This window comes from Suncus etruscus, chromosome 5, assembly GCF_024139225.1.
Source record: "Suncus etruscus isolate mSunEtr1 chromosome 5, mSunEtr1.pri.cur, whole genome shotgun sequence".
Lineage (NCBI taxonomy): Eukaryota > Metazoa > Chordata > Mammalia > Eulipotyphla > Soricidae > Suncus > Suncus etruscus.
Genome location: NC_064852.1, coordinates 7,610,638 through 7,623,496, shown reverse-complemented (window position 1 = coordinate 7,623,496; position 12,859 = coordinate 7,610,638). Strand labels below are relative to the sequence as shown.

Genomic DNA, 12,859 nt, shown 5'->3' with positions numbered 1-12,859 from the left:
TCTACAAATATATATGTATGTATATTTTATATATATGTATATAAGTTCCTAGAATATACTAATCTGTCCTTTCCTATTTCTTCCTGCAATGCTTAGATGAAGAGGTAGATAATGAAGTCTTGTCAAATAAATTGGCTTCAACCTCTGAAACCCTCTAACTTGATTTTTTTCTCTATTGTTTCTAGGTGTGTCGAACCAAGGTGATGGATCTCAGTGAAGGAATTTCCCAGCATGCCTGGTACCCTTGCACTATCAGCTACCCATACCAAGACCCTCAGATGCCTCCGACCACTTTTTGGCTCTGGGTAAGAAAAAGCTTTGAGAATCTCAGTAACTCCAGCAGGGGCCCCCAGGAAGCACTGACTCTTGTGACCCTTTCTCAGATGGTTTGTTTACCCAAGGAGGGTGTTAATTGTAAGGCTAGGGAACCAAATACTTCACAGTGGGATGCTTCCTGAAATAGAATCCCATAATTGCTCACAGAATGTCTTGTTTTTGAGGAAGAGTTTAGATACTTTTTGTCTGTCTGGAACCACCTAATGCGTTGTTCAAAACTCCAAAAGATTGTCCTTCCCCTCCCTGAAGTCTTTGCTGAATCACAGAGATAAGTGACTCAATCCATTCAGTCCTTCAGCCTTCTGTAGGAGATCACTTATTAAATGGAGTGCATGGCTGTGGCTTATATGGAACAGAGATGAGCAATCAAAAATACTTGAATTCCACAACAGGCAGCAGTTCTAAGACCAGATTTTACTTGGATTCATCTCTGAGTGAATAGGTTGGCTTAAGAAGTGGCAAATACAAGTATCTTTTTTTTTTTTTTGTAGGCTTAGTCTGTACCAGTTTATACTCCTATTCATTTTCTAGCAGTTCACCATGACCCTCAGAGGCAGCAATTTATTTAATCCACACCTTCAACATCAGGGGAATTAGACCCAAAGTGTCTTGGCCACCCACATCAACCAACTCAAAAGATGTAGAGCAAGACTAGAGAAAAACTTCTGAGCCTGTGCTCCACATAATTAGGCCCCAATCCTCCCTGTGCCCATCTAAAGTGAAAGATCCTCCTTGCAACTCAATTTCTGCCCTCCTAGTCCCGTAGCTATGTCCTCTGTGCTTCAGCCACTTTTTGAATCGTTTGTGTCATCTGTATTTCAGGCGTACTTTTCCCAGCCGATGGTGGCAGCAGCTGTCATTGTCCACCTAGTGACTGATGGAACCTACATTGGGGACCAAAATCAGGAGACCATAAGTGTCCAGCTGTATGACACCAAAGATCAGAGCCATGATCTAGGTGAGCATCTTCTTTTTGGTGGGACTTATTCTTGATACCAGCTGCTACATCTGCCCATGACATTGTTTTCTTCTCCCCTTTCCTCTTTCTTCCTTGTCTGATTGTCTGGTTCTTCAGAACAGGATGTGTCTACTTGTGATTCCAGAGAAATTTGGATCTGGTGCTAGAAGTACCATTGTCATGTCATTGTCAAGTCCTCTTTCTTGTTACTGGTCTTTGGTCCCGAATCACTACACTCCTCCTCCACCTCCTCCTCCCCTTAGTATCCTGACAAAACATTGGGGAGCTAAGGCCACATATACTGTTGTACCTTATAGCACCTCAAACTCAGAGATAAATCTTGAGAAGCCTCATGTAGGACCAAGGTGTACCCATAATCCCCTGCTCTATACTTTGTAACCAGAACTAGGAATACCGTATGACAGTACCTGTGTCTCCAGAACCTCATCTGAAGACCCCTCTGGGCAGCTGAGTCAAAAAATGGTCGCGTCCAGAATTCAGCATCCACCTACCTATTGAGAAGCTCTCCCAGCACAGGGCTGGCCCTGCCACTTGCTCTGACTTTCCCTCTGAAAACTCAGAGGGACATTGGTCCAGAAAAAAATAGTAGTCTCTTCTCCACAGTTGATGAGCTCAGTTTGTGTTCTGTCTTGGACCATTCTCATCTGGACACTCTGGGCCATTCATTGAGCATTCAGAGAATGAATTCACTAAGCTATTGCTTGAGATGGTGGTTAGCATTCCTAACATTAAGAGAGTCCTTGTACCTATGTCCCTCGTTCTGTCCTTTGCCCACTCTGTGCTGTCTATCTGAGTGCCTGAAACTCCAGGCCAGCACTGAAACCCAGGTTTCCACCCTACCCCACCCTTCCATGTACTTGCAGAGGAAGCTGGTCTTCGAAAAGTCACTTCGAGGCCAAGCAGATGCTGGGGTGGGAATGGGTGAGAGGGCAAGGAGAGCACTTGGGTTTTGTTTTTGTGTGTGTTTGTTTAGTTTGTTGTAAAAGCAAGTGGGAATTTACTCAGAAGGCATAGAAAGAAATCCTCTTTTGATTTATCTGGAATCCTAGGAAAAGTCTCTATGTGAGAAGCAAATATTTTCACAGTCATGCAGGCACTGGAAAAAGGGCTGCAAGAAGAGATTTTGTAGGGAACTGAGGGAAAGTTTAGTGCCTTCATAGAAGCTCCCTAGATACCTCTATTTGATCCCACAGACTTTCAGGAACCTCTGCTTCTCATGAATCCAGCATGCTGGTATCTGTAGAGGCTTTGAAGCTGAAAAGGGGACTAATCCAACCTAGTATTCTGTGGGGTGAGGTGCCTGGTGAAGCTAATTTGAGGGTCTTCAGTTTCAGGTGCAGGAACTGAGTGAGGGCTTGAGGCTGGTTCAAGATGCAACCTTGGGAAATGACTCCATTAAAACTCAAACCTGTGTCCACTGAAGAGCAAAGCCAGCTTCCCTCAGGATCCCTTTCTTTCCTTCTTACACTTTCCCTTTCCCTCTCCCTTTCTCCTTACTTGTTCCCTTCCCAATCTGGAAACCTGCTCCCTGTTACTGAGGATACCTGTGGACATTTTTGTTGTTGTTATTTTGTTCACTTTCTCTTTTAGGTGGGGTACACTCAACTGTGCTCAGGGTTTACCCCTGGCTCTGTGCTCAGAGATCTTTTCTGGTGGTGTTTAGGGGGGGCCTTATTGTATGTTGGGGATCCAACCCGGATTGAAGGTGTGTAAGTCAAACACCTTAGCCACTGTACTAAGTCAACAAAATTGAGGGTTGTGAGACTGATGGATTTTCTCCGACTTCCTGGGAAGGGCAGTTCTGGATCCTTCTCTGAGAAGCCACTTCCCGTCCTTGCTTTTCAGTGCCCCTCCTTACAGCTCTCCCAGCAGCACAGGCTTTTTACCCTGGGAGAGGCCCTCTGCGGGAACCATGCCCATCCTCTTTATGGCTGGGAAAGCAGCCTGCAAGCTAGCAATTCAGACTGTCAAACTCTAATGCACAGAGGGACGAGGTGAGGGCCAGGGAGGCTTGGACAGGGGTGGCCTTTGGGAGGGGCAGCAAAGGGGGGCTCTGGGTGAAGGGAAAGCTTAGGGGGCAGGGAGGCAAGGGGATTGGAACGAGGTGGAAGCAAGAGAAAAAGGCAGACAAAGAAACTTTCAATCAAACTCAAAATCCCCACCGGCCACCCAATGGTGCCTTTGTAGCAGGACATGAAAGGGTCTGGGGGCTTGGGGAAGGGCCCGTTGGGGAGGGCGTGACTGGCCTTGAGTAATGAGCCTGGCCCCTCGGCCCTCTGTCTCCCCTGACAGGCCTCCATGTGCTGAGCTGCAGGAACAATCCTCTGATTATCCCTGTGGTCCATGACCTCAGCCAGCCCTTCTACCACAGCCGGTCCGTGCGCGTGAGCTTCACTTCAGCCCTGGTTGCCATCTCGGGGGTGGCCCTCCGTTCCTTCGACAACTTTGACCCCGTCACCCTGAGCAGCTGCCAGAGAGGGGAGACTTACAGCTCTGCTGAGCGGAGGTAAGGGATTCTGGGGGCTGTATGGAGACAGAGTGCCTAGTATGTGGCAGTTAAAGTGTGTGTCTTTTTCTTCTTATTTTCTTCATCTTCTTTCTTCATCTGTCTTTGAACCTTGAAGGCCCTCCCAAGGGCCTTCCAAGTCTCTCCATTTTGGAAATGAGAGAGGGGAGGCAAACAAATTGGGCAGGAATAGAAACATCTTTACCTTGCTCTCCATTGTCATTCCAGAGTTGTCGATGGCATGGGGAGTGAGCCTGAGAATTTTATGGGGTGGGGGGGGGGTCAGTGTTCCCCATTTGAACAAAGAGAGGATAAACACATTCATTCTCTTACGCTGTAGAATGCGGGAATATCCAGCCTCCAAATTGGTGCATGTGTGTATGTGTGTGAATGTATGTAGAATGGTTTGTTTCATCACATATTCATGTTGGTCCTGGATGAGGGTTTAATATAGTGCCAAAACCTGGCTCCTGATATGCCCCGATGGCCCCAGAATCCATCCTTTAAGTGTCTCATCATCCACTTATTTCTGTGCTTTTTCCAGGCATCTGAAAATGCAGTTTGAGTAGATAAGAGATATTAGGGTGGTACTCCTGGGGAAAACATATTACTTATGCTGATCTTCATTCCTGGATTCGATCTGCTCCTTTCTGAGGAGATATCCTTCAGTGCATAGCTTTCTACCCATGTTTTTGAGTCTCTTTTATTTTGGAATAAATAGACTGAATCTATCCCCATCAGGGGGAGTGCAAGATACACACATGTATTGTATGTCTGAGTCTTCATACCAGCAATTCGATACCAGATAGAGATAGTAAAGATAATAGATAATGCCAGATAGAAATAATAGATTCATTAACCAACAGAGTCACAAACAATGGTGGTGCTTTCCTGCTTAGAATTCTATAAGTGTTTTAAGAGTTAAATCTGGCAGCAACCTAAAAGATCAGCCTCTATATCCAATGTTCCCCTTACACTTCCTGATACTCAAGCATTCCAGAGCCCCCAATGGGGAAGGGCAAGACCTAGGTCGCAGAAAATTCTCTCAAGCTTATTTTAATGAGATCCCAGAGGAGAAAGACAAAATCGTGGTCTCTCGGTGGGCTCCTCCAGTGAGGAGACCTTCCAGTAAGCGATTTAGCCTGCCGTGCATACCTGGGGGTCAGAAAGGAGTGAGGGAAGTCCACTCATTTTCCCATGATCTTTATCCCACAGAGGACACAAAAGGTGGTTGCAAAATCCACATTGTTCTGTACCCACTGTCTCTAGCTTCTGTTGTGCAAAGTCTGTCGCAATATTTCGGTGTCAAAAGAACTCCTTAAATACCACTCATTGTTATATTTCACCCCAAAAGTATTTTTTCATCCCGGGCTCTCCAGACTATAAAAATAAGTTAATTCTTGAAACCTAGGACAACCCTGTCTATGGAAAATTCATATTCATCAGACCTTTTCAGCTCCTTAACGGACCACCGGGACCACCCTCAAGTTGATGGGTGTCAAATCTGCCTTCTTTTTAATTCTTATTGTACAGTTCCTAGCCCAAGTCCAACCATAAAAGTGTTGAACCTCAGGGGTAAAAAGAAAGGATAAGAAAGAAATCTTCATATTTCTTAACTTCTGAAAGAATCCAGAACAGGGAGGGCAAGTGTTGTTCTGTCTCTGACCTGTGGCATGGCCTTAAGCCACTCCTCTGAGCCTCAGCTTCCCCATTTATCCCATGATAAAGTTGGGGAGTTCGCTGTGATCCCAGTTCTCCGAGTGTGCGATTCCCAAGTGGGAAGAGGAAAAGGACTTTGTGATTTCATGTTCTTATTTGGTGAGTACACATGTGTTTTAAAGTATGCACAGGGTGACAAGGTCAAGGATACTTAGACCGAAAAAAGCAAAATTGTGAGCACAAATGTCCTGTATCTCTCCTCCCAAGGTCAGCAGCTAGCAGGGAGAAGACTTTTGGAGGTAAGATGGCAGGTCCCATGAGCACTTCATTCATAAAACAAAGGATGGAGCTACAGCTCTGAGGGTAGAAGCTGGCATGACTCTATACTTGGGACTCAGCTAGGACCTACTGAAACTATTTGGGGGGGGGGGGCTGCAAGAGCTCCTCCTCCCTGCCCTTGGGGGAGAAAGGAAAGCATCTGTCTCTGGGGAACAGGAGAGACATTTACCCAAAGAGGCAGGACTGGGAAAACTTGCAAATGCCTGAAAACAAACAAACCAGGAGGGAAGAGAAAAAAAATAAGCAACAACTGCAAAAAGTCACGGGATGTTTTGCTTCATTCTCCAAACACCACAGTTCAGAGCATCGTTTTTTTTTTTGACAGCAAGCATCTCAGCAGGCTATAGTAGAAACAGCTCAATTGACTCTCAGCTTCATCCCAGGTAGTGAAGAGGCTGAGGCTCCCCCTCCTCCTCCCTCCCACACCCCTTCCACTTCTCCCTCCAGCTCTCCCTCCCTTTCTCCTCCCCATCTATTCTCTTTCTGCATTTTCCCTCCTCCTGCTCCTTCCCACCTCATCGTCCCCCTCTCCCTCCTCCTCCTTTACCATCTTTTCTTTCTCATTTTCTTTTCTCTGCTCCCCGAGTACAGCATGATCTCTAGTGGGCTGTCATGGGCGAGGCATCACTATAGCAAAATCAATTCCGGCTGCATGTTCTGACCTAGATTCAAGGGTCTTGAGTCCCAGTGCGGTGCTTGGAATAAATTCAGAGGCCCAAGAAAACAAGATCAGTTTTCAAATGAGAGGTCCTCTTGTGGAATTCTAGTCTAATTCCAGCTCCACACCAACTTTGGGGACAAGGAAAAGATGGGGAGGGGGTGATATTAGGTGACAGTGATGGGGGAATTAAAGACTTCTCAATGAGAAAAGCAACATGATGAATCTCGAGAGTCTCTGTATGTTTAAGGCCTGTCCCTGTGAATGTTCTAAACACAAAATCATCTCTTTATTTTCCCTTCCTTCCCTTTTTTTTATCTTCTCTACCTTCCTCTCTTCCTTCCTTACTGCCTTCCATTCCTGTTTTTCTTCCTTTCTTTCACTCTTCTTCCTTTCTTCCATCCTTCTATTCTTTCCCTCCCTTCATTACTCCCTTTGCCTTTTTTCTTTCTTCTTTGCACCCTCCTTTCTTCAATCTGCAACTTTTTTTTTCAATTTGCTATCTGTTCAGAAATAGCTCCTGGCAGGCATGGGGGACCATATGGGATGCCGGGATTTGAACCAAGCACCTTAGGTCCTGGGTCGGCTGCTTGCAAGGCAAACACCTCTGTGCTATCTCTCAGGCCCCCATCTGCAACTTTTAATGTCTGCCTTCTCTTTTTTCCCCTCTAAATGCTCTTTCCACCTTCTTTATGCCAGTCCATCCAAAGAGTGAACATTCAGAAAAGTAAATTGTGGGATGGGAGAGGGAAATAAATTTTCCTTATGGCTAAATTAACTCCTAGCTGGGGTGAACTATATTAGGGAATGGAGAAGAATTGATACATAAACTCAAAACCAAGATTTTCTTATATATTTTCTCTAATACAGTCTTGTATAGGTAATTAGAGGAAGATTCAGAAATTTATATGTAAGATTCTGAGTTCAAAAGGAAGCATCTCATGACTATGGGTCACTGATTGTTGCTCACACATTCATTGAACTTCCCCAGCCCACAAAAGGGTGAACACTTCTTGGACTTACTGTTGAAGATTATTGGCTCAATGCATAGACTAGAGTGATAATATAATGGGTAGGGCACTTGCCTTGCATGAAGATACCCAGTTTCAATCACTGGCATCCCATAAGGTCCCCTGAGTCGACTAGAAATGATTCCTGAGAGCAGAGAGCCAGAATTAACTCCTGAGCATTGTCAGGTGTGGCCTCCCCCAAATGAGAAATGAAACAAATAAAAACAAAACAAAACAAAACTCAAAATGTCTAAGTCCCACTCACATCAGAGGCCTATCAAAGTTCCTGGCAATCCAAATCCATGTCATGTACATAGGATCATCTTTTTTATTCTTCTTCCAAGGAATCTATGTCTCTCTGTTGTCTTGTGATGGAATCTGGGAGGTTGTAAGAGATTCTCTCTTATGCTTTCTTCCTCAGAGATGGAATAACTAGGCTCTAGGGAAGAGAATATTCCAAGACATCCAAGAAATTAGTAGAAGAACCAGTATTTGAATACACTTGTCAGGATATCCAAGGACAAAAACTTAATCTCTTCAAGATTGCTAGCCCTTAAACCAGATGAGGCCACAGTAGTTATCTTTGCTTCTTTGACCCACAGTAGTTATTTTCTTTAAATATCAACCTTTTAAAAGGAGAATTAAACACCCACCCAAACAGAAAGCAAAATTCTTCCTATTCTTGGAGACATCTGAATATTTGGACATTCCAAGCCTTCAGTACTGTGGGCCTCCTTAGATTCGAATGAAAAAGTGTTTCTTGTATGATATGCACCCAGATACAGTTACCTGATCACCAGATTATCCACCTGGACCCTGAAGGCCACATACGTCGCATCCACATTCCTCCCACAATCTGTGGGGATAGCTCCTTCACCCTAATCCAAATGTAAAAATATCATTGATATCCTATTCTTTAGTCCACTCCCACTTTATTACCCGCTGAGTGGTGTTTTCAATTTTGTGATCTTTCATTATTTTAACTGACTATTTTTTCAAAGGCATTAAAATTGCCCCCACTCAAGTTTTTATGAAGCCAAACACTTTGGTTTTATTTTTGTTTCTGTGTTTCAGGAACAACAGACAGTGTTGGGGGAGTTATCTGGGAATTAGAGCGTTTATCATTTTGGAACGATACAACAATTTCCAACTTATAGAAAAGCAAAGAGCCAGCAGTTAAGGAACAGATGAGCAATCCTGCCTTGGAATTTTTTTGACCCAAAGAGTCTTTGGGCAAGAGATTGAAACGCTTTTTCTTTTCTTCTGTCTCAGTCTATCTCTCTGTCTCTGTTTATCTATCTCACTCTCTCTCTGTCTCTTTCTCTCTCTCTGTCTCTCTTTCTCTTTCTCTCTCTTCCTCTTCCTCTCTCTCTCTCTCTCTCATGTTGGAGTAATACTCAGTGTGCTCAGGGCTAACTCCTGAATCTTCTTCACTCAGTTATCATTTCTGGCAAGTGACCAAATGGAGTGCCAGGGAATGAACTCAGGTTGACTGTGTGCTAAACAGTCTACCTACCCTCTGTATTAGTGCTCCACCCCCTGAGACTCTTTTTGTCTCAGTTTCCTCTTCTGAAAAATGGGAATACTGGTACTACCTCATGGAATCATTAAGGATGCAGGTAAGATAATGCAGGTAAAACATAGTGCCCTGCACCTTGCTTGTCCCCCCCTCTCTTTTATCTTTGCATCCTCTTTTCAAGCCTATGATTCTGATGTACTAAAAAGTTCAACGTGTCTTACTCCCTAAATACACTAGTTCTAAACAAGGTTTCATGAGAAGAAGAGGATTGGAGCATGGACAATGATGTCTACATTGCCTCTTCTTGAAATCCACCATGTGCAAAAGAATATTCAAGGCTGGGAAAAGTTTTCCAGGGAAGAAATATGCCAGCTCCCTAAATCCAATCTACTCTCCAGATTCAAGTATGGAATCTTGGGTCTGGTGATGTAAATGACCAGGGAATATTTTTTCATATAGAACAGTAAAGGGAACCAGAGTAGAAAACATGTCTTCTCATAGAATGTCAGTGTTCTCAAACCTGATGATTTTTTGTTTGAATGACATCCTAAACTTCACCCTATCCTGAACCTTTCTACTTGTTCTTGAGTCTACCTGGGCTATCCTCTTTCTCAGACACTCTTTTTGAGTGTCTGATCCCTTCATTCCATTTAGGTTGTAGTTCAGATGTCCCCTCCTAATTGAGGCTTCCTCTGAAAACAGTTGACCTGTGCTCACAAATCTTGTGAGCCCCCTATAATTCCACTTTGTTTCAGTGTTTCTACTACATATATCACTATATAGAACAGCCTTGTTTCTTGAGTTCTTTGATATTTATACTTCCTCTTTATATAGATGGCACATGGATGGGCCACATGTCTCCTCCACTTTAGTATTTAGAGTACTGCCCTACTGAGTCAATGAATGGCTGATTTTTCACTACATATAATCTTGAGAGATCTTTTATTTTTATTATGTCCCTGTTAGGCATTAGGAAACTAAGGTTCAGGTATTCTAGAACATCCAAGGTCAAACAAGTGAGAAATCACTAAGCTGGGGATAGAGACTTAACTTGCTTAGTTGCATAGTCCTGCTCTCTTTCCACTCTTGGAAATGACTTATTTTCTTTCATTTTATCCATGTACAAAGAATGGGGCAGGGTGCTGTGTTTTGGGTTTTTTTTGTTTTTGTTTTTTTTTTACATTCTGAGCTTCAGAGCTCAGAAAAATCTCAGAATCCCTGTCTTTGATAGGACTTATAGAGCCCACTGGTTTTCATCAGAGGGAAACCCCAGCAGCCTCCTGGGAGGGGAGAGCAAGCAGGGCCAAACTGTAAGGAACAGGTCAGGGAGCAGATTGGAAGTGGGCAGCTTACGGAGTCAATGTGTTTAAATTGGAACCATGTGGCTCTTTTCCTCTAGTGTTTACACAGCATGCACAGAGGCATTGTTTGTGTCGAGGCCTGTGAGTTGATTCTGGAGTCGAAATCTTTCCCAGGTCTCCACATGGTGCATCACGGAGGCTGTCATGAGCAACAAGGAAGGCACAACCGTATCAGACTATGTCAGCGAGTGTCACTGACTTCCACTTGCCTTGCCTTAGGAAATAAGGCAATGTAGGGAGCCCAAAGTACATTGGTGAGGGTTTGAACCCTAAATGAAATGCTGGCCCTTTTCTGAAAATACTTTAGAAATAAATTGGTTTGTGATGTTTGGAGTCATTTTTGGAGAATGGAATTCCCCCCTCACACACTTTATTTCTCATCATTCTTTTGTGTGGGGACAGAAAAGAGGCAATTCACCATTTTTCTATAAAACCCACAAAAGAGTATCCTGAGCCTGGCAATAAGGAAAACATTAGAATTTCTTTTTGTTTTGTTTTGGGGCACAGAGCCAGTATTTGGGGCATATTTTTGACTCTACACCTATGGATTACTCTTGACAGACTCAGAAGACCATTTGGGGCACCAGGGATTAAATCTGGGCTGGTCAGGTGTAAAACAGATGCCCCACCCCCTTGTACTATTGCTCCAGCCTCTAGAGGTCTCTTCTTTTTTATATTGTTTAATTGAAACCAATGTGAATTACAAGTATTTCACAGTTGTATTTCAGGCATTTAATAACAGTGAATCAGGCCATTCCCACCACCAGTGTTGACCTCCCTTCACCATATTTCCCAGCATATATTCTATACCTCTACCCTTTTCTACCTGGACTGCTAGTGTAACAGGTTCATTTTGTGTATAGCTTGTTGTAGTTTGAGTCTCTTGATTCCATTGTCATTAACTTTGGTTTGGGTATTTATAGAGAAATTTAGCTGTGTGTATGCTGTGGCAAGCTTTGGGCTAAGAAGCTCAGAGAGAGCTAGAAAGATAGGAAAAGGCTCAAAGTCTCATACTTTGCAGGTGAAAACTTGGGTTTATTTGTTAGTACTACTTAAACTGCTGAGCATAATCTGACATGACTCTGAGACCTTCTGAACACTGTTGGCAAGAGCCAAGTGGTCTATGCCCCACAGGGCCAGAGCAGCACCACATTCTTGGGCCCTAGAACTGAATTTCTGGCCTAGTTGTCTGAATATGACTGGGAGTGTTCCTTGTGCCCCCCTTAACAATGCTTGGGAGACAATATCTACCCCAAAACATCTGGAGAGGCAAAAGTTAGAGAAAATTGTCATCCCCTACCACCATCATCTATGACCCCAACTTCCAAAGTTAAGCTCCACATTTCAGCCTCTTTGAGTTGCTCAAGAGCCCATTTCAGGCATTTTCACCACTAGCTTGTTGCTTTTTAAGAAACAAATACTACATGCCAAACAGTCTTTTTTACATTTTAAAGTATTGCACGATGAATTGGGCATTGTTTTTGCTGTCATGGATGTCCTAATCCAGGTGTGTGGTCATGTTAACGAGGAGAACTTTGGGAGGTACACATCTGGGTGGGAACTAACATGAGTAACTTAATCTCGCTGTTCCCTGGTTTTTCCACCTGTAAAAGGAATAACACTTAGCTCATAGGGCTGTCTTAAGGATGGAGTGAGCTCATGTATATAAGCAAACCCTGAATAGCCACTAATGTTACTGTCCGTGTAACTGTAATGTAAGGGGAAAGATCACCCAAGTGACGGAGATGTTATGTTGTTTCCATGTGTATTCTTAGGAGTTAGTGTACATTCCAGCAGCTAGAAACTGAGCTTTCAAGGCATGAAGCATGAAGCGACAGCCTTAGAGTAGAGTGAGGAGGAGTGCCTCAGGACATCAAGGAAAGCTTCCTGTGGCACTTCTGCAGAAAGTGTTGTATTCAAAGTGGCAGAAAGATTTGGAACTGAAGCTCCAGCAAGACATGAGGCATGATCTCTGAGCAGCCTCAGGCTATTAATTCAAAAGTTATTTTATCTTTATAGAAAATTTCACCCTGTATCCCAGTTGTCTTGTGCCTCTGTGAGTGGATCAGACTTAAAGGTAACTGAAGTTTAGGGAGGTTCTGTACCTTACTCCAAACCTGTAACTTCTAGGCATAAGAGCACAAATTTATTTATACTGCTAACTGTCATTCATCTAGTGTGTTGGTTTATGGGCCAAGAGTGCTGCTCAGAGCTTTTCTTGAATGATCCGATTTAACACTCACAATGACCCTTAGACATGAGGACTATTATGAGGTATGAAGGGGATCCTCTTCAACTCACTGCCTGGCAGATCAGACGCTTAATGAATGACTTGCAGGATTTCCGATTATCCTCATTTCATACAAGCAGAAATCCAGACTCTGTGACATTGAAAGCAGTAGGACATGGGAAGCTTTCGAGGAGCAGGGCTCGCACCCTGGGGTTTCTGTTTCCATAGCCTGTGCACTGAAAGATAAACTTGAATCCTCCTG

The 12,859-nt window shown here is 43.7% G+C and overlaps 1 protein-coding gene across 1 annotated transcript in view; it reads left to right on the top strand.

The window, feature by feature from the left end:
* PAPPA (pappalysin 1) overlaps window positions 1-12,859 on the top strand; it is a 259,858-nt gene that overhangs the window by 185,606 nt on the left and 61,393 nt on the right. The window contains exons 11-13 of the mRNA XM_049774233.1: window positions 186-305; window positions 1,159-1,294; window positions 3,608-3,821. Of these exons, the coding sequence (XP_049630190.1) occupies window positions 186-305; window positions 1,159-1,294; window positions 3,608-3,821 (470 nt within the window). The remainder of the gene's footprint in view (window positions 1-185; window positions 306-1,158; window positions 1,295-3,607; window positions 3,822-12,859) is intronic.